This window comes from Ovis canadensis, chromosome 20 (genome assembly GCF_042477335.2).
Source record: "Ovis canadensis isolate MfBH-ARS-UI-01 breed Bighorn chromosome 20, ARS-UI_OviCan_v2, whole genome shotgun sequence".
Lineage (NCBI taxonomy): Eukaryota > Metazoa > Chordata > Mammalia > Artiodactyla > Bovidae > Ovis > Ovis canadensis.
This window is the reverse complement of record NC_091264.1, coordinates 35,906,959-35,929,800: the sequence shown is the minus strand read 5'-3', so window position 1 is coordinate 35,929,800 and position 22,842 is coordinate 35,906,959. Positions and strand designations below refer to the sequence as shown.

The 22,842-nt window shown below is 39.6% G+C and overlaps 1 protein-coding gene across 3 annotated transcripts in view; it reads left to right on the top strand.

Moving 5' to 3' along the window:
• The window catches only part of PTCHD4 (patched domain containing 4), a 203,263-nt gene extending 185,194 nt beyond the window's left edge, over positions 1-18,069 (top strand). For all 3 annotated transcript variants that reach the window (XM_069563141.1, XM_069563142.1, XM_069563140.1), the window contains one exon: positions 15,698-18,069. In XM_069563141.1, coding sequence (XP_069419242.1) covers positions 15,698-17,331 — 1,634 coding nt within the window. In that variant the 3' untranslated portion in view covers positions 17,332-18,069. The remainder of the gene's footprint in view (positions 1-15,697) is intronic.
• The last annotated feature ends 4,773 nt before the right edge of the window (positions 18,070-22,842 follow it).

The following is a 22,842-nucleotide window of genomic DNA, read 5'->3' as shown; positions in this document are numbered from 1 at the left end:
GGCAAGAGGACTTCTCCAGTGTCCTCTCTAGCACTATCTAAATGAGAGTAGAACTGAAGTCTCCTCTTCACGGAAAAGAGAAATAGGCGTAAGTATTCCCTTTCCAATGTACTAGAACACCAGAAATCTTGGAAGCTCAAGGGCACACATTTATTAATCAATTTTATAATAAATATTTACTAAGTACCAAGTACTGCTTTAGGAAAGGGACATAAAAAAATCAAAGTAAGATATAGATACTGCCCTCAAGATCATGGTCTACTCTCTTTAGGGTGAGATGGGCTTCCCTGGTGGCTCAGACAGTGAAGAATCTACCTGCAATGCAGGAGATATGGGTTTGACCCTTGGGTTGGGGAAGATTCCCTGGAGAAGGGAATGGCAACCCACTCCAGTATTCTTGCCTAGAGAATCCCATGAATGGAGGAGCCTAGTGGGCTACAGCCCTTGAGGTCACAAAAATTCAGCGCATACACACTGAAAATTTGAGTTCTAAGTACCAAAATAACTCTATAAACTCTACATGCCTCTGCTTCTTCTGAATCTCCATTTCCTACTCATTTAATGAAAGGGGAAAATGATCTGTTCATGAGACTCACATGCAATGATGTGTCTCAGGACTCCTTTTGTGTACGTCTCCTCCTGTATGGGTTCCTCCTTTGCAGGAACACACACGTTTTCAATACAGGTCCATTTTAGGAAAGGATATGAATGAGTTATTCATTGAAAGGAATGTAGAACCATGCTTACATAGTGGATCTTCTCAGGCATATTTCCATTTTCATGGAAGACTAACCCCTTAAGTTCAACCATGATTTGCATGCTGTAGGAGCTTAATTAATATCTGCTGATTAGTTGATGGGTTTCCTTGAGAGACCTCTATTTTATTAAAGATTCCCATACCAGTTAATGTAGTCTACCCCTTGAGAAATCTCAGAAAGTGTCAAAGAGATAATACATTTTAAAAGTTGCTGACATTATTTCATCAGCTCTTTACTTAACATTTCTGGGTCCTAAATTGTTCTCAGTTAATTAGAGGTGAAAAATGCTCTGAAAAGAGTAATGTGAACCTGCTTTGGGTTTCTGTTGTTGTTGTAATTGCAGAGATACTCCTGGGTTTTCTTATGTCTCTAAGATTAGAACTTTCAGGTGGTCAAATGGGCAAACTCATCCTTCCAAGGTCCAGTTAGTTGTTTCAGAGTCATAGCTATCTGAAAAGGTTTTTCATTTGACTCTTTCTTTTCATTGTTTCTTGATTACTCTTTGCCTAATCGAAATGGTCAGGATAAAGTCCCTGAGGATTCTCAAGACAGAAAGGAATAAGATTTATCCCATGACAGCAATAAGAGTTTCATACAGCTTTCACTCCTTGAAGCCATGTTTGGTGGCCTGGTATGTTATCCTGATTCACTGTCATCTCTCTTGATGACTTCAAGAATGAAATACAACAGTGGGCTGTACTACACTGTGAGCGTTTAGCTAAGACCCCAAATGAATGTTCGACCATAAATAAAAGGTGATGGCTACTGTTTATTGAGTTTTTAATATGTGCCAAGGACTCAAGTAAACACTTGATGTGCGTGATCTTGTTTATTATTCTGAGCAACACACTCTCAGGCTATTGTTGTTCAATCACTAAGTCATGTCCAGCTCTTTGCAACCCCATAGACTGCAGCACGCCCCTGGGAGTTTGCTGATTCTTGTCCCTTGAGTCTGTGATGCTATCTAACCATCTCATCTTCTGCTGCCCTCTTCTTTTGCCTTCAGTCTTTCCCAGCATCAGGGTCTTTTCCAATCTGCACATGAGGAAATTGACACGGAGAGGTTGCTGCTGAAGGTGTGGAGGTAGGAAGCGATGCAGCTGGGGTGTGAACTGGGGCGTGAACACAAGAGCTGCACTCAGCGCCCCTCTTCTAGCTTGCTGTCTGCCCAACCATTGTCCTCTAGCCCTGCCTTTGGGAATTAACATCTAATTTTTTCTGCAGTGACTCCTACTGGTTAATTTACCCTGTGATAGAGCTAAATTCAGCTGTAGATCACTGAAAGAGGACAGATTATAGGGAAATACAGTGAGAAGATGGCCTTTTCAACTGCAAAGAAAGCCTGTACTCATCAGGGAAAAATTCAAATGACACCAGTTCTCGCTTAGAGAGGACCCTCTAGGAAATGGTCTCCTTGCTCGGCGCCCCGCTGGGGGTGCTACAGTTGAGCTGGCTGCCCTGAAACCCTGCGGTGCACTTTCTGGAAGTGAGTCTGGTTTGTTCTGTGAGCTGCAGAATGAATCAGATTCATGGCTGGAAATCTCCCTTTCAGCTTCTTGCCTACAGGATGAGTGATTCTATTAGCTTAGCCTGAATAAGAGCATTCATGTAAGGAATGCCACCATTAGTTAAATCCAGTTAACAAAAGACCTCTATTAATCAGCACTTTTCCGTAAAGAACTTTTAATGACAGGGAAGGCAAATTTCAAAACAGTCATCACAGAAGAAAACTTTTAAGCATTTCTCTAGGCCTGGTATACAGTCAGTGCAAACTCCCACATTTCTGCAACTTTGTAATATTGTTCAATACTGGTTGTCATTCATGGCCACACTAATTGTGTACCAGGTATTTGTATAAAAGGATTCATTGGTCTGGGTCTCCTTTAACACAGCAATTCTTTGATGCAAGTATTGCTTGTTTTTTCCATTTTTCAGATTGGCAATCTAGCCAAATGATGGAGTTCATTATTTGCCGAGGTCACACATCTAATAGACGGTAGTGAGGAAGCTTGCGATTTCCTGGTGGCTCAGGGATTTAGTCTATCTGCCAATGCGGGAGACGTGGGAGATGTGGATTTGATCCCTGGGTTAGGAAGATCCCCTGGAGGAGGGCATGGGAACCCACTCCAGTACTCTTGCCAAGAAAATCCCATGGACAGAGGAGCCTGGTGGCCTACAGTCCGTGGGGTTGCAAAGAGTTGGACACAGTTGAGCAACTGAATACATATGCACAGTGAGCAAGCTTAAACCCACAAAACTCCTTTTTTCAACCAATATGCCAAGTTACCTCCTTTTATTGATGATGAGCCTCAAGTATCTTATTCAGTAAATTTAAAAAAACTAGCATTTATTGAGTGTTTCCTGGGTTCCAAGCCTGCTCTAAGTGTATTACAACTCTTCATTTAATCTTCATGTTAATCCATTAAAATAGGTACCTTTTTAATCCCTATTTTCCAAAGTAGGAAAGTGAAATACACAGAAGTTAAACTAATTTGCCCCAAACCACACACCACAAAGTGATGGAGCCAGACTAGAAGCAAAATATCTTGCTCCAGAGTATGTCCTTTTAATTGCTGCATATAATGCTTTTCCCCTTGTTTTAAGAACTGGTAACAGAAGAGGAATACAAGTCTAATGCATTTTAGAAAGATTTCCAATAAAGTTAATCAACCAATAAAAATGGAATCAAAAAGGAAGTTCTGGTTGATTAATTTAATGACGGTTCAAATAATCAGATGATCCAATTCCTGAGCTTCTCGTTTAATTGAGTTTCCACTGATTTCAGGCCATTCTATTCAGAGAGAATTCTCATTCATGGGATGTTAAATTTATCTTCATTGGTAAGAAAGGCAGCAAAACCTTGAAGGATGCTCCCAGAAAACTTTCCCTTTGAAGCATTATGCTTTTATCAAGGATTTGTGCTACAACTTTGAAGATTTTCTTTTGAGTGATATTCATAAGAAACCACAACTGTGCATAATTTAAATTTGCTAAGTAAGAGTCCTTCCATTTCAAACGTGTTTCTTAATGATTGAAGCAGACGTTTTAAAAGCATTCTCCAGCTCTTGGTGTTATAGAAATCCTAAGTTATCATCACTTCTCCTCTTTGTAGGATAGAAGATCCTCCAAGCTTATAATTAATGAACCATTAAATTCAGGCATACGGATATGATATGGTTTTCAAATGGGACAAATGGGAATGATTAAACTTCAAAGTGATGACATTTTACCATATCTTCCTAATGGGAGGCACTCAGGCAATGTCCTTCAAATGAATGAACCAATTTTTCTAACTAATTTTTGTTCTTTGAATGTCTTTAGCTCAGGAAATACTTAGCGTATCTTTATCTTCTTTCCTTCAAGTTCCTACTATTTTTTTCTTTTAGGTAATCCCCTACTCTAGGTCTTTATTTTTTAAGTACATGCTTATGTTTAGTTTGCGTGTGTTTGCTCTGTCGTTTCGGTCGTGTCCAACTCTTTGTGACCCTATGGATGGTAGCCCTGCAGGCGCTTCTGACCATGGGGTTCTCCAGGCAAGAATACTAGAGTGGTTGCCATGCCTTCCTCCAGGGGATCTTCCCAACCCAGGGATCACTCTTGACAATTGTAAGGTTTTTAGTCCCACCAGTCATTCCCCAGTTCATTGCTCTTCTCTGCTTAAAGCAATGATTTTTTGTTCCTCATGACTCCTCCTTCCTTCTCCTGTTTTAACATCCATGTTATCTTCCTTTCCGAGCATCTTTCCACTACCCGCATGTCCAACTGGCTTTCTCTTTTTAGTGAGAATATAACTGAAATATCACTGCCACCAGAAAACCATCCCTTTTACTAGTGACATGGTTTGAAAATTCAGATCCTCCAGGGATTAACTCTCACCCTGTGCTCTTGTTCCAACTCTTACACTTCTAACTCCTACACTCAAAGAATTCAATTTATAAAGTCAACAGTAATAAAAATTTTAATTAACTCATTTTCCAAAACTACTTATTTAGTATAAAATATCAATGTCTTCTAGCCAAAGACCATCTGGAATACTAAGATAGTTGAACAAATTTGGGTTTATTGCCTCTCTGCAATCAGGAAGCACACACACCCCTGGGGACTATGAAGCATTTGGGGAAGACGATTTTAGAATGGACATCTATGATTTTTTAAAGTGTTAGGTGATTTGGAAGAGGGTTGAAGGCAGCATGGTTAGTTACTGTCAGGAAGAGAGGGTAAATCTCTCATCAGTTGTCTTTAACAATTCTTATACCTAGAAGGCAAGAAGACCAGACTAAGATAAAAGTGTAATTGATAAGGAGGTAGAAGTCAGGACTTCCCTGGTGGTCCAGTGGTTAAGAATCCACCTGCCAATGCAGGGGACACAGGTCCCCTCCCTGATCTGGAAGAATTCCAGATGCTGAGAGGCAGCTGAGCCCTCACACTGCAACTTCTGCGTCCATGCACCCTGAGCCATGCTCGGCAACAAGAGAAGCCACTGCAAGGGAGACGCCTGCACACCGCAGCTGGAGAGCAGCCCCCGCTGGCCGCAACTAGAGAAAGCCCACGTGCAGCAGCAAAGACCCTTGCAGCCAAAAATAGATAAATACAAATTTTAAAGAAAGAGGAAGCAGCAATCAATCCTACCAGTCTCGATGAAAGGATGTTTGGTCTGTTTTGTTTTGGACACTGTTTGCATTTTGTCTGCTGTGCTCAATCATGATGATGGAGTGGTCTTATTTTGTTTCAGTCCATCCCCGGTCACAACGTGGTCCTGTCTGATGTGGCTTTTTTGCCAGATCATCTGTAGGCAACTGGGCAACACTAAACCTAGCTGTGAGGGCCAGACCAGTTCCAGGCAACAAGACCTACTTGACAGCATCTGGCTACCAGGGCTGTTTGCCCCTTTCTCAAAAATATACTCCATTCATAAAACTGGAAGACATAGAATGCATTGGGAAGAAAATGAAAAGCTTCCTGGGAGTTTCTTTCTCCCAGAATGGGAGCACCAGCGTGAGGGAGAGACTAAGAAAGCAAGCCACCACGTGCGTGCTGGCTCTGCAGTGGAGTTTAGCTCTTGGCAGCACTGAGTTCCTGCAGCAAGGAAATCTGAAAAGATAAACTCAGAGTTGCCCTCAAAAGCCAACTCAGCTCTGATGGGAAAGAAAGTAGGAACCAGGTTGCATTCAGAAGCCGGCGTGCGTGTGTGCTAAGTCGGTTCAGTTGCGTCTGACTCTTTGCAACCCTATGAACTGTAGCCCCCCAGGCTCCTCTGTCAGTGCGAGTCTCCAGACCAGAATACTGGGGTTGGTTGCCATTCTCTCCTCCATCGGAAGCTGGCATTCCAGGTCAAATGTCATATAGCTTAGAAGACTTACATAGCTTAGAAGCCCAATAAAAAATCAAAATGAAGCAGGGATCTCAAAGACAGTGCTCTGGGACAAACCAGAGGGATGGGGTGGAGAGGGAGTGGGGGGGGGGGGTTCAGCATGGGGAAACACATGTGCACCAGTGGCTAATTCATTTCGATGTATGGCAAAAACCACAACATTGTAAAGTAATTACCCTCCAATTAAAATAAATATTTTTTTTAAATCTAAATACTTTTCCCACCCGAGCTCAGTGGTGATTTCCACAAACACAACTGCTGAACACACAGTTAACCAAAGCAGAAATAACTGCTCAGGGAAAGTAGAAAGCTTTCTCTGGAGTGAGTTGTGAGGAGTATTATTTTCACCTCTTTTTTTTTTTTTATGTTGTTGCAATAGGAGATGTCAAACTCTCATGACCTGCTGAGGGCTTACCATGTTCAAGTGAAAGGGTTAGACCCACCAGTTCATCTTCAGAACAGAATTAGGAAGAATCAAAAGTCCACCAAGAAGTGTATTAGAGCCATATATATATCAAAGAAAACCCCAGTAATTGGGTCAATTACAATTAGTTCTGATTGGCTTTTATCCTTGTTAAAACTGTTTTCTTTGGAATTCTCGATTTTTGACAGATTGGGTTTGGGATTAAAATGGCAACTGTAAAATTTGTATTAGATGTAAAGGAGAAAATCATTACTTTAAAAGAAGTCACTTGCAATCTAGCCATGAACCAAAGAGAATCTCCTGTAGCACTGTCAGACTGTAGTGTAAAAGTTTACACTGGAAGTGCCAGAGTTTGCAGAAATATTATAAAATCTGGGTTGGAATCAGTTTTCAGAGAAGATCCAGCTCACTTTAGGAGTCATATTTATTTATCATAGAGGGATTGCTTGGGGTTCAGATAAGATTATAAACAGTTCTGAATATTGTTCACCTCACCTAGGACTGAAATGAGTTGTGTTTGGTGGCAAAAATCTATTTTTTAATATTTTAATCTGTTAAAATATTTACTCTGGCTGACCTGCACTGCCATGACTAAGGATGAGAATCTATATACTCTTCTTTTCCTCATTTCTCAATTATGAGTAGCAGAATTTATTAAATTACTATTAAATATGATATGTTAGCAAGCATCCAGCTAAGTTTTCTTGGTTATTGCACAATCCTTCCATTTGCCTTCATTTAGAAAGAGGACTCCCCAACAACATCCCTGAAGAATGTTGGAATATTCAATACACACAGTTCAGTTCAGTTCAGTCACTCAGTCGTGTCCGACTCTTTGCGACCCCATGAATCACAGCACGCCAGGCCTCCCTGTCCATCACCAACTCCTGGAGTTTACTCAGAGTCGCGTCCATTGAGTCAGTGATGTCATCCAGCCATCTCATCCTCTGTCGTCCCCTTCTCCTCCTGCCCCCAATCTCTCCCAGCATCAGATTTTCAGCTTTATCATCATTCCTGCCAAAGAAATCCCAGGGCTGATCTCCTTCAGAATGGACTGGTTGGCTTTCCTTGCAGTCCAAGGGACTCTCAAGAGTCTTCTCCAATACCACAGTTCAAAAGCATCAATTCTTCGGCGCTCAGCCTTCTTCACAGTCCAAATCTCACATCCATACATGACCACAGGTAAAACCATAGCCTTGACTAAATGGACCTTAGTCACCAAAGTAACGTCTCTGCTTTTGAATTTGCTATCTAGGTTGGTCATAACTTTTCTTCCAAGGAGTAAGCGTCTTTTAATTTCATGGCTGCAGTCACCATCTGCAGTGATTTTGGAGCCCCCCAAAATAAAGTCTGACACTGTTTCCACTGTTTCCCCATCTATTTCCCATGGAGTGATGGGACCGGATGCCATGATCTTCGTTTTCTGAATGTTGAGCTTTAAGCCAAATTTTTCACTCTCCACTTTCACTTTCATCAAGGGGCTTTTTAGTTCCTCTTCACTTTCTGCCATAAGGGTGGTGTCATCTGCGTACCTGAGGTTATTGATATTTCTCCCAGCAGTCTTGATTCCAGCTTGTGTTTCTTCCAGTCCAGCGTTTCTCATGATGTACTCTGCATATAAGTTAAATAAGTAGGGTGACAATATACAGCCTTGACGTACTCCTTTTCCTATTTGGAACCAGTCTGTCGTTCCATGTCCAGTTCTAACTGTTGCTTCCTGACCTGCATACAGATTTCTCAAGAGGCAAGTCAGGTGGTCTGGGATTCCCAGAAGAATCTTCCACAGTTTATTGTGATCCACACAGTCAAAGGCTTTGGCATAGTCAATAAAGCAGAAATAGATGTTTTTCTGGAACTCTCTTGCTTTTTCCATGATCCAGCGGATGTTGGCAATTTGATCTCTGACAGAATGTGGTCCACTGGAGAAGGGAATGGCAAACCACTTCAGTATTCTTGCCTTGAGAACCACATGAGCAGTAGGAAAAGGCAAAATGATAGGATACCAAAAGAGGAACTCCCCAGGTGCCCTATATGCTACTGGAGATCAGTGGAGAAATAACTCCAGAAAGAATGAAGGGATGGAGCCAAAGCAAAAACAATACCCAGCTGTGGATGTGACTGGTGATAGAAGCAAGGTCTGATGCTGTAAAGAGCAATATTGCATAGGATGCAACCTGGAATGTCAGGTCCATGAATCAAGGCAAATTGGAAGTGGTCAAACAAGAGATGGCAAGGGTGAACGTCAACATTCTAGGAATCAGCGAACTAAAATGGACTGAAATGGGTGAATTTAACTCAGATGACCATTACATCTACTACTGTGGGCAGGAATCCTTCAGAAGAAATGGAGTAGCCATCATGGTCAATAAAAGAGTCCGAAATGCAGTACTTGGATGCAATCTCAAAAACGTGTTCGTCTCCAAGGCAAACCATTCAGTATCACAGTTATCCAAGTCTATGCCCCAACCAGTAATGCTGAAGAAGCTGAAGTTGAATGGTTCTATGAAGACCTACAAGACCTTTTAAAACTAATACCCAAAAAAGATGTCCTTTTCATTATAGGGGACTGGAATGCAAAAGTAGGATGTCAACAAACACCTGGAGTAACAGGCAAATTTGGCCTTGGAATGCGGAATGAAGCAGGGCAAAGACTAATAGAGTTTTGCCAAGAAAATGCACTGGTCATAGCAAACACCCTCTTGCAACAACACAAGAGAAGACTCTACACATGGACATCACCAGATGGTCAACACCAAAATCAGACTGATTATATTCTTTGCAGCCAAAGATGGAGAAGCTATATACAGTCAACAAAAACAAGATTAGGAGCTGACTGTGGCTCAGATCATGAACTCCTTATTACCAAATTCGGACTTAAATTGAAGAAAGTAGGGAAAACCAGTAGACCATTCAGGTATGACCTAAATCAAATCCCTTATGATTATACAGTGGAAGTGAGAAATAGATTTAAGGGCCTAGATCTGATAGATAGAGTGCCTGATGAACTATGGAATGAGCTTCGTGACATTGTACAGGAAACAGGGATCAAGACCATCCCCATGGAAAAGAAATGCAAAAAAGCAAAATGGCTGTCTGGGGAGGCCTTACAAATAGTTGTGAAAAGAAGAGAAGCGAAAAGCAAAGGAGCAAAGGAAAGATATAACCATCTGAATGCAGAGTTCCAGAGAATAGCAAGAAGAGATAAGAGACCCTTCTTCAGCGATCAATGCAAAGAAATAGAGGAAAACAACAGAATGGGAAAGACTAGAAATCTCTTCAAGAAAATTAGAGATACCAAGGGAACATTTCATGCAAAGATGGGCTTGATAAAGGACAGAAATGGTCTGGACCTAACAGAAGCAGAAGATATTAAGAAGAGGTGGCAAGAATACACAGAAGAACTGTACAAAAAAGATCTTCATGACCCAGATAATCATGATGATGTGATCACTCATCTACAGCCAGAGACATCCTGGAATGTGAAGTCAAGTGGGCCTTAGAAAGCATCACTACGAACAAAGCTAGTGGAGGTGATGGAATTCCAGTTGAGCTGTTTCAAATCCTGAAAGATGATGCTGTGAAAGTACTGCACTCAATATGCCAGCAAATTTGGAAAACTCAGCAGTGGCCGCAGGACTGGAAAAGGTCACTCTTCATTCCAATCCCAAAGAAAGGCAATGCCAATGAATGCTCAAACTACCACACAACTGCACTCAACACACACATACACATGCAAATGTTTTATTCGTATTCATTTCCGTCCTTGCATTGTTCTCTCAGTTCTAATTCTGTCCCAATCATTTCTACTCCTAAGAGTTCTCTCTCTTTTCTTTCGTGAAACTATATCAAAATAAGTGTCAACTATCTAATAATGACCCAGGCGAGACAGATACTTATTATTTTATTCTAATATAGTTTGCAAATGTATATTATTATAATAGAGTGGGAGGAAAGTATGGTCAAAGTTTGGCAGTCTTCTTTTGAAACTTTAAATAAAGTGTGCAATTTGGGCAATAGATTCTCTCTGCCAAGAGAAAAAAAAATCAATTATAAATGTTAAAAACACAACTACCTTCCTTTAATTTACAAGTGTTATGCCTTTACTCATGTTATTCCATCAGTCTAGACCACCATTGGCATAATCCTCTGCTTACTAACACCTTTAGGAGCTTTCCCTGATCTCTCAGAGAGAATCAGCTGTATTTTCACAGTACACGGCCTACATCTCTACTTAACAAGAGTGCAAGCCTTCTTTTCATATTATGCAAGTTAGCCACGTGCATATTAGCTGCTTTCACCCCTCAAGAACATGAACACTGTTGTTCATAAAACAAACTGAGGCCTTAGCTGAGAATTAAGGATTTTGGTGGGAATGAGACAAAAGCAAAGAACTGTTAGGACTGGGGTACCAGGGAGCAGTACAATGGAATTAGTTCACGTCGTTGTTCAGTGGGGCAAGTGACACGTGTATATTTCATGCATCGTCGCCTCAGATGGTCTTTTGAGTAGATACCAGTATTTTAGTTTCAGGTAAGTTGTTTGAACTCAAATAGGACTCTCAGAATACGGGTGAAAATACAGTGACTATGACCCTTTCTAAAAGCTACAGTAACAGTTAGGGATTCTTTCGGGTGAGCAGATGTTCAAAAACTGACTCTAGCCTCAGAATGAAAACCAGTTTAAGAAACTAAGTTAGACAACAGGATCCTTGTAGTTAACAGGCCATCTGGACAGAGCAACAACATAATTCCAAACCCTACTTTCTCCTTGTAGGAGCCACGATCTGTGAATTATTAAAGAGTTTTTTGTCTGGATAGATGGATGGGTGAGTAGCTGGCTGGATGGATAGGTTAGACAGACAGATAAGGTTAATACGTACATACATACGTAGCTAAAATAAATGTACAAAATTTTTAGCAGCAGTTATCTGTGTTTGGGGACTTTGAGGGTTTTTTTCACCATTTTCTTTCCATTTTCCCCAATTTCTTATGGAAATGTGTCTTATTTTTATAATCAGAGAAAAGGTGATTAAAACATATGTGTCTATGGTAATATTGTTTTTTCATGTGACTAAACCAATCATTCTCAGTCAGGGGCAATTTTGTCCCCCAAATAGCCTTTGGTAATATCTGGAGACATGTTTGCTTGTCATAGCTGAAGAGTGTGCTACTGGCATCTAGTGGGTAGAGGTCAGGGATGCTTCTAGACATCCTATAACATATACAATGGTTTCTAAAATTCTTATGTTTTAGAAAATATAATCACTGTCTCAGAATTACCCAAATAAAAATGATTTCTGGACTGACGGATATTGGAAAAGATTGTGTTTCTTGTTTACCTTTAAGTTTTATATGATTGACTAGCAAGATCCTCGTGTCTTAACAAATTCCAATAAATATATATTGGGTTGAGTTGAATTTAAAGCATATAGTTCTTTTGAACACAATTAATATAGGTACAAAGATGCATTGTAAATTTTTGAATTAATAATTAAGAAGTATATTCTCTAGACCCATCTAGAATCAAGAATTAAGGTTGATTTAATTCAGTAGGAGGTTAGTGAGCATCCATCACTTTGTCAGATGTTCTGCGGAGTATAAAAGTAACATAAAAAGCATTCCCTGACCTTGAGGAACTGGCAATCTAACCAAAAAGAGAGAACATGTCCTGAGAAAATTATTTTGTTCCAGAGCAAAACAACACATGTTTGCATGCCAAAATGAGTAGCAAATTAGTGCAATAGGAGTTTAAGAAACAGAAAAAAAGTCAGTATGTCTGGAATTGTCAGAAATGGCTGTAAGACAAAGAAGAGAATTGGATTAACAGGCTGATGGGTAGAATTTCAACATAAGTAGCAATCAGGAGAAGGTATTGAAAGGCAGAGAAAATAGCCTGAACAAAACTTGGAAAGACTGATCATAGGCAGGTTGATAAGGAGTCAGAGAACTACCCGGCTGAGCAGGTAGTAGATTTGAACTGCAGTTCGAATTTAATTATGGTGAAACCTATTTAATTATGGTATAAATCAAATGAGTGTTATTAGGAATACTCTACAGAGTAAAGTAATAAAGAAAAAAACAAATATATTAATGTACGTATGTGGGATCTAGAAAAATGGTATAGATGATCCTATTTGCAAAACAGAAATAGGGACACAAACATAGAACAAATATACGTTTAGCAAGGGGGAAAGCAGGTGGCGGGAGGAACTGGGAGATGGGGATTGACATATATACTCTATCAATACTATGTATAAAATAAACAAGTAATGAGAACATACTGGATAGCACAGGGAGCTTTACTTAATGCACTGTGGTGACTTGAATGGGAAGAAAGTCCAAAAGTGAGGAAATATATGTATATGTATGGCTGATTCATTTTGCTTATAGTAGAAACTAATGACTCAAATGGCAGAGTCCGCCTGCAGTGCAAGAGACCTGGGTTCAGTCCCTGGGTTGGGAAGATCCCCTGGAGAAGGAAATAGCAACCCACTCCAGTATTCTTGCCTGGGAAATCCCATGGACAGAGGAGTCTGGCAGATTGGGGTTACAAAAGAGTCAGACATGACTTAGTGACTAAACAGCAACAATACAACATCATAAAGCAACTGGACTCCATTAAAAATTAAGAAAAAACGAAAACCTTGTAAGATATCTAAACCTGTGAATGGGATGAACATGCCATCCCCAAAGTTGTGTCTTCAGCCTTCGTCACAGAGTGATTATTTGACCTGAAAGGAGTTAGCTTCATCTTCCCACACGTACAGACCTTTCTACTATATAAAGCAACAACCTGGCCTATATAATGTACCTGATATTCCACAAAAGTGGCCAAAAGCAGAGACAAGCCAGATTTAGCCATGGCCTCAGGTAGCATTTTCCCCACTGTGACTACAAAGATAGCAGGAGTCCTCATTTCAGAAGAGAAGTCCTCTAATTAAAGAATGATTTTAATTACTTTAACTAATATCCTAGCATTATGTTTTTGTCAAGAGAATCAGAGAACAAGTATTCCATTTGGTCAAGGAGTCTTACAGAAGATGAAATGAATAATTAATGTTGTTCAGAATTGTTCAACTTAATTCAGTATACATAAATGTAGAGCTAGTAATTAGTTTCAAGAAAAAATAGATCATTGACTCAAAAAAAAAATTGCCTTATACTTAAATATGCTCTTCAAAACCCTTTCTAATCATTAAGATAAACTTATCTTTCCTGACTGGAGACCCAGAAGAAATAACACTGGAGAATGAATAGGTTTTATATTGTGGACAAAAAGAACTCCAATGCAATAACAATTGATAATTAATAAAACATAATTCCCAAGAAGAATGAACCAATGTATCTTTAAAATAAAAAATTAGCATTTATATCTTTAAACCTATACATGCTGTAGTCAAATTAACTATAAAATTAGAATTCTTAGATACCTATCAAAGAGGTTTTGGTAAATGTGAACTTACCTATAAAGTTTTGTTGGCTGGGAAAATATTTAGCTGCATATAATAGCCTCAATCACAGTGGCTTAACCAAACAGAGATTTTGTTTTCTTTAATGAGAATCCAAGAGGAAAGTAGGCCTTGGTTCTTACTGATGGCTTCATGATGCCATTTAGAACAAAGTCCCTTCTGATTTTCTAATAATCATCCTTAGATGACTTCCAATTGCATTGCATTGCCCAGAAGTGCATCATGTGAACCACCCCTAGCTGAAAGGCAGGCTGAGAAATATAGTTTTTAATTGTGTGCATTGCAGCTCCAAATAAAACTAATAAAGAAATAGAAGCATTATAGAGACCAATTAGCAACTCTTTTCAACAACACAAAATCAGTGATTATGCTAAGACCCTAACCATTATGATCAGTTTGTTAAAACACTGCTAAGTGAATTGGGTAACACATAGCTCCAATATCCAGGTGCCACACAAGTCTATTTTCTAGGATTGCTTAAACTAGGTCATTTTGTGCCTTTAAACTACATTTCTCTCTAATGAATTTCCTGGAGAACAGCCCAAGCGCAGCTTGTATCCATTCATAGAGAATGTTTGTGTGTAGTGTTGATAATCCTACAAGAGCGAGAGTGATCCATGAAGATTTCCAGTCAGTCAGAAAGTTTCCAGTTGTGATTCCTGGGTGATAACCAACAGAGCTAATCCGGAGAAGTGAAAAAAAGGGTTAATTGAAGATATGGTATCATACATTTATTTTCCCAGCTGCTTTCTCTCTGTTATTTTAGTAAAGAAGCAAGTGATAGTATCTTAAGAACTGTCAAGCTCCTAAAAAAAAAAAAAAAAAAGCTCAATATCTAACTGTATCTGGGACATAATAGGTGCTCAAGGAATAGTTCTTGAATAAACTTTTTATCTGTTTACCCTTATCAAAATATGTACAGAAACTGGTTAAAAAGAAGCATTCTCCATCCACTTTATGGAGCAGTCAAACATTTAGTCATCACCCACTCTGTGAATAAAAGCTCTCTGAGGAACTGCTTGCTATGATCTCTCCGCGAGAAGGTCTTATTCTGTATTTTGTGTGACCTGGCAGATTTTTTTCTCACTCACATCCAGTGTTAATTAATCAAATCTATAGGAATCGGTTTCTAAGCTATTTGGCTATAAAGCAGATTATTAACATTGTAAAATCAATTTAAAGCCATTTTCAAGTGTTTAAAATCCCCTTAAAATTTCCCAAATCAGCATATAAGTCAGTTTGAGATGGAGCCTGGGGACTATCAGTCGATATATCAGTTGATCGAGCACTGAATTTATGTTGAGCAGCATTTGAAGATTGGTGAATAACAGCCCCTGCCCTTGATGACTTATGATCCATCGAGAGAGACAGTATGTGTGCGGGGGGAAATCATGAAATAGTGTCACATTGCATTTGTAATTTGTCAAATTAATAGAAGAGACAATAAATGATTCTTTTTTCCCAGAATACCGATTAGTTTGGACTTGACTAAAATAGAAACATGAATCAAATACATCCTGGTATGTACCTGAAATTTGAGACCTTGATAGGAGAATCACAGCACTTTGAAGATTACAGTGGGACATACTGGTTAGCATAGATAAGCTATAAAGAATCCACCTGAACCATAGGAAGCAATGAAAACAATTGTTCTTTTCCTTCTCTCTTTAAATTAGGTCATGGAACGAAAGGAGTGTTTGAGCTTCTATCTGGATGGCGGAGAACCAAAGAGAATTTGCCCTTCAAAGACAGGGTGGCAGATGCGTATTCGGATGTGATGGTGACCTATACCATGACCAGCTCCCTGTACTTTATCACCTTTGGCATGGGTGCCAGTCCGTTCACCAACATAGAGGCTGTGAAGGTCTTCTGCCAGAACATGTGCGTCTCCATCCTGTTGAACTACTTCTACATTTTCTCCTTCTTTGGCTCCTGTCTCGTCTTTGCTGGCCAACTAGAGCAAAACCGCTACCACAGCATCTTTTGCTGTAAGATCCCTTCTGCAGAGTACCTGGGCCGCAAGCCTGTGTGGTTCCAGACAGTGATGAGCGATGGACATCAACAGACATCCCATCACGAGACGAACCCCTACCAGCACCACTTTATTCAGCACTTCCTCCGTGAACATTACAATGAATGGATTACCAACATCTACGTGAAGCCATTTGTGGTCATCCTCTATCTCATCTACGCCTCCTTCTCCTTCATGGGGTGCTTGCAGATCAGTGATGGAGCCAACATCATCAATCTACTAGCCAGCGATTCCCCAAGCGTATCTTATGCCATGGTTCAGCAGAAATATTTCAGCAACTACAGCCCTGTGATAGGATTCTACGTCTACGAGCCCCTCGAGTACTGGAACAACAGTGTCCAGGAGGACCTTCGGAGACTCTGTAGTGGGTTCACTGCAGTGTCCTGGGTGGAGCAGTATTACCAGTTCCTGAAAGTGAGCAACATCAGTGCCAATAACAAGAGTGACTTTATTAGTGTCCTACAAAGTTCATTTTTAAAAAAGCCAGAATTCCAGCATTTTCGAAACGACATCATCTTCTCCAAGGCAGGAGATGAAAACAACATCATTGCTTCTCGCTTGTATCTGGTGGCCCGGACAAGCAGAGACAAGCAGAAGGAAGTCATAGAAGTGCTGGAAAAGTTGAGGCCTCTGTCCTTGTCAAAGAGCATCCGGTTCATCGTGTTCAACCCCTCCTTCGTGTTCATGGACCATTACAGCTTATCTGTCACCGTGCCTGTTCTGATTGCAGGCTTTGGTGTCCTCCTGGTGTTAATCCTGACTTTTTTCCTAGTGATCCACCCTCTGGGAAACTTCTGGCTAATTCTTAGCGTCACCTCAATTGAGCTGGGCGTTCTGGGCTTAATGACACTATGGAACGTCGACATGGATTGCATTTCTATCTTGTGCCTTATCTACACTTTCAATTTTGCCATTGACCACTGTGCACCACTGCTTTACACGTTTGTATTAGCAACTGAGCACACCCGAACACAATGTATAAAAAGCTCCCTTCAAGAGCATGGGACAGCCATTTTGCAAAATGTTACTTCTTTTCTTATTGGGTTGGTCCCCCTCCTATTTGTGCCTTCGAACCTGACCTTCACACTGTTCAAATGCTTGCTGCTCACCGGGAGTTGCACACTTCTGCACTGTTTTGTTATCTTGCCTGTGTTCCTAACCTTTTTCCCCCCTTCTAAAAAGCACCACAAGAAAAAGAAACGTGCCAAACGAAAGGAGAGAGAGGAAATCGAATGCATAGAAATTCAAGAGAACCCTGATCACGTCACTACCGTCTGAAGGGTGTAGACTAATGGATTATTTTTCTTTTCCAGTATTGCACAATGATGCAGGGCCGATAAAGCTCAGACCTCAGCTGCTTGGGCTGGCCAGGGGTAACAAGGCAAGTCAGATGAAGAGTGAATTATTTATAACACGGTGTCCACTTCCAGGGGGGCAAGAGGGACTCAAAGAAGGGTAAAAAGCTCTTTGAAACCTTGTTCTCCACTAAAGATAAGTTTCTGGATGTGATCTTAAGAGCTCTTCCAAGGAACAGACAAATTGACAGAGTGTTAGAAGGCAAAAGGAACAGCTACTTTGAAAAATAAAATGCTTACGAGAGATTGAGTAGAGAAGATGAGGGCCTCCAAATAGCAGAGAAGACTTCAGAAATGTCAAAATTGCCGTGGCACTTTTCATATTTGTTTTTTGAATAGGTTGGTCAAAGGAAACCTATGCACTTGGGAAGTACACATCTAATCCTGTCTAAACCAAAGGACTTCCCGACTCATTTTACATGTACATATATATGTATATATGCCATATATACATATACATAGATTTGTCTTTAGTGTAAATCGATGTCTGTGTGGAGGGAGGTGCCCATTTGCAGGTGGGCTAGCCTTTCTTCAGAGAGTCCCATCAGCCTTAGCCAAATCTAGATATGTTAATGGCCACTCTACATCAACTCAAGTGGTGCAGCAGCAAGAGCATTGTTCACCTGTACACTAGGCAAAATAAACAGATTTGGGCCCATTAGATTCATACTCCATGTTGTCAATCTTTGAGATTCTTGCTTTGGATGACTTGGCAAAAAAACACAAAAGGCATTTGAATTAATTGCCATGGGGGCAAGATTTCAAATCTCATGTTAATGCTAAATAGTTACTATGGCTTTTTATTGGCTTAAAATGGTTCTCTGTATTTTGGAAGGCTGATTTAGCTGCTTTTAGGGAGCTCACCCACTGCAAATGAGCATGTATTGTCCATACAAATGTGTATAAGGGTGCACAAGTGTGTGTGTGAGAGAGAGAGAGAAAGTCGAGGTATTCCATAGTTACAGTATTCTCATTTTAGATGGTGAAAATATACTGCCTTGGGATATAGGTAATGAACACAGCAGAAAGTGGACATAACGCAGAAACTTGTTGCAGAATGAAATAGAGTAAATGAACCATCGCCACTCGTCATGTGCCCTCAACTGGTTCTTAGTGGTAAAAAAAATATTCTAATCCTATAAAGTCTAGTGTGTCCCTTGCATTAATATTTGGAACATTAACCCAGGCCACGATCACCACAGTAATAGCCTCTATAACTACTGCAGTATTGTTTTGTAGCTTCTTGCGATATCATTTTTTTTTGTTGTTACCTGAAAAGTGCTTGTCGGTTGGCCTGCCTCTTAGGGTGATTGTTGCTCTCCATGAGTGACATAGTAACTGTAACTGCTGCTGAATTCTCTCTCAAAAAAAGTACTGAGGTAAATGTTTTCGTTGCGTTAAAATTTACAGCTGCTCGCCAGCAGATAGACTCAATCTGTTGGGTGCTTCCTTGGATGAATGCTGTGCTTCCTGTCACAGAAAATTACTAGAAAATGCCTTTTCCCATGCCAAGCAGTAAAATCAGTTAATTTTCAGGTAGGACTTCACAAATGTCCAATGATCATAAAATCTGCTAGTCAACTCTTTTAACTGGAAGAGCACTACTCTCTGCCACCAACTTTGGTTGCATAATTTAAATGAATTTAGAATATTAAAATCTTTGACAAAAACAACAAGCTTCTGGACTCAGGTTCAGAAAAGAGATGCAAACTATTCCATTCTGATTTCAGTGTTTTTAAAAAAAATAAAATTGATAGGTGAATGAAGTAATGAAACAACCAAATGAGCATACTTTTATGAATGAACGATTTACCTGAATACTAAGGGAAAGGAGAACTGTTGCTTTACAGTTTCTTTTTAGTTAAATGAAAAACATTTAACTAAATTTCACTTTCTTAAATGGGGAGTTTGTTTTGTCCTACCTCGAGGTTATTGAGTTTCTATTGGAAATGATCCATGTCTTCTCAATTGTATTCATGTGGGGAAAATAGCAATAGATGGAGTATGGAAAATACTTGTCATGACTTAAGATTATTGGTCATACATTATGTATAACGTCGCGTCATGGATAAGCCTAGCCTTTTGCCTCCTGAGCTGCTCTGCTAGGATGAGCTGGTATTTGACACTAGCAGACCTATAGACCTTGCTGTTACATCTGAAAGGGAAGTTTCTGAGGCATTGGGTGGATGGAGGAGACGGGACTCTCCTTTCACAGTTGACTCATCATTTGTGAAGATTGGTTTTACATCCTTTTCAAAAGATGGGAGGTCATCAGCTGAGAAATCCCATTAGCTATCAGTCCATTTCTCTGTAAAATGTGCCATACACCATTACTTTACCAACTTTTACAAAAGCTTGCCTATTTGAGTCATTTTTTTTCTTGATTACCTTAGACAATTCCACATGCAAAGAAGATTGGCAGGTTGGTTTATAAAGAAAGGACCAAGCATGCTAGTTGCCAAATGCATGTGGGAATAGTGGTATAGCTACCCCACCACTGGGGCAGTTCTAATATCATGGCCCCATCATTGAGACAGTCTCTATTTGGACAGGGAAAACAGTTCTTTTTTAGGTTAGATCTTCAAGGATCAAAGTGACTAAGAAAAACATGAATTTATCATTGTTCAGGTGACTAGAGGTATGGAATTTTGGAAGGGACATTATCTTTTCCAGGACACCATGGTACTCTTTCATGAACTGCAGCAATAATTTATTGAAATGGAATTTCTTGTTCTGGAAGAGTTAATATACCACACAAAATGCCCTAACTTAGTCCTTGGAAGCAATTTAAGTCTAGGAAGAATATAGACTGTAACTGAGCATCGTCTGACCTCCCAACCTCACTGTGAAACAGACATTTCCAAGAATCCCATTTACTGAACGCCAAGATGAATCCTAAAATAGAAGATCATGATTTGCAAGTGACACCAAACCTTTGCCTTTATCAGTAGCTGGTGTGCAACTCTTCAAGTTTTTCGAGTTTACTCCCACTGTCTTCGGTCCATTTGTGAAATATTGATGGTGTTCAAATTAGGAACTTTTCTACTTCTAGAAGATGACCTATTGAGTCCTAGAAAAGAAGAAAGCTATGAGAAATATCTCAGATGTGTAGAATATTTTATTTTGCTGAAACATGGTTTTTCCCTTAAAGTGAGAGGATTTTAAAGTCTCAAAAACCAAAGTCCAAACCCTTTCTGAATTTAAACTGGAATGTGGATTTGTTTCCTCCCACTGGAATTTAAATATGAATTAGAGAGAACTGTAAGAGCTGCAGTCTTCATGATGGTTACTAAAGCTTCAAAGAGGTACTCACCTAAATGACAGAAAAGAGATTTGGCTAACAGATTCTTTCCCTCTTATTCATTAAAGATAATCATATGCCAACTTAGACCTTGCACAAGTTTTTTAAATAAAAAATATACTTAAATGTCATCCCATGAATTCTTTCAGGGACCAGTGAACCTCTTTGAAGGTTGTGCACGAATATTCTATGAAAGAATTATCCTCCACTGTGGCTATATCATGTGAGTGTTCCTTTCCAATTTTATTCCTATTTATTTCCACGGACTTTTTGGTTTTACCTTGTGAGATTAGAAGAAGAATTAAGATAAATGAAGCTCCTGTGATGCCCTAATAGCCATTCTTGATTGTTGAATTCAAGAGGATGAGAGCTTTGTCCATTTTGTAATTACCCATTGCACTTTCCCATAACAAGCTGATCCTCCTAGGCTTGTGCTTAAAGCTAGGGATTAACTATTGCCATTCAGAATTACATGTATTTTTTTATAAGTTGACTGTAAATATTATAATTACAGTCATATATTTTTATGACCAAATAGTTATGAATGCCTAGCACTATGCATGCTTGTTACTAATAGTACACAGACTTTTAAAGACACTATTTTCATGGTTATTGCAACTTTTAGTAAAATTGCATCACCTATTCATAAATGCCTTGTAAGTTTTGGTCCCAAGGGCCTAAAATTCACAGAAATTTCCATCCCAGGAGGAACAATTTAAAAGCTGCCCTCCCTGGGTGTCAATGGCAGCAACCTCTTCTAGAATGTCCTCTGGAAAATCCTGGAGAGTAAGTCTGGCTTTTATGTTAGTCAGTGATTAAGCACACTTTAGTGTCCTGTGTTTGCTAATCTCAAAGTGAACCATATCATGCCTTGAGAATGGAATTTAGGTGTTGTCTCCTGTGAACTAGGGAACTCAGTCATTCCCTTGACCTCTTTCTAGAGGAATCCTTCTGTTCAGTCTATTTTGTTGATGTTTGCAAATGGTACTGATAATCCTTTCAAATGTGAGCCTGAAAACTGTCATTTATACCAAACTAGACTTAGGAGCACTTTCCTTCCCTTTAAAAACAAACAAAGCAAAGACACTTCTTGCTTTTTCTGTGTTACAAAAAAAAAAAAAAAAAAAGGTGACAAATTTTATGACACTGACTCAAAACCTATCCAGCCCTGAATTGGCATGCCCTTGAAATCTCCCCATCTTCAATCTAAATATAAAACTCAGCATCATCACTGTGGTGCAGGCATTTATCCCAATCTTTTAAGCAGTGATTTGCTGAAAGGCTGTAGAGAGGGGAAATGAGCTAAATATTTTTCTACTGGTTTGTCTTCAGAATTATGACAGCAAATATATTTACCAAATGAGAGCAGTGAAATCATGAATAAGAGCAAAAAGCCTGTTTGCATCAGGTTCCACACAGGAGGGACTGTATATAGATATCACAACAGCAAATGGCTTTGATTTCTAAACTAAGTGGCCAAGGTTTGATCCACCATCATGTTTTAGTTGGAAGGGCAAGGATGTTGTTCTGTGCTTGAAGTGTTGTGGAACTAGACCAGGCAGCAATTGATAAGACTGAAAGGATATTGAGAAATAATCTCTCATGCTTAAAAATTCAGATGTCTATACATTGGGCAGAGAACAGGTGGGAAAATTCCATATATTTTACAGTTTAAGATATAGCACAGAGAACTGCATGGTGCCTCAAAACTATAGATTCTTAACTGCTAGCAAAATTGAACAAATGCCAACTAACTCCATTTGAAGATTGCCTTCTCATTTGTCAGATTCATAACCTGACCTTTGCGGGTAAAGTACTCCTGAATTTCCAAGCATGAATCAGAACCATAGATCATTTTATGAATGAAAGTAGGATACTAGCCTGTCTCCTTGAAAACAAGCTTCCAGTTAGTACCCAGATCAGCATTATCTGGGCAGGCTGTTGGCATTGCTCTGACTTTGCGCATCTTTGACATATAATGAATATTTTGTTGATGTTTTCCTCTGCACTTAATTAGGGCCTCTCTGCTGCTGCTAGAGAAGTCCCTTGCTTTTCTCATGATATGGAAAATGATTCAAAGAGAAAGCACATGCATGTGTTTAGTTGGGTCTGACTGTTTGGGACACTTTGGAT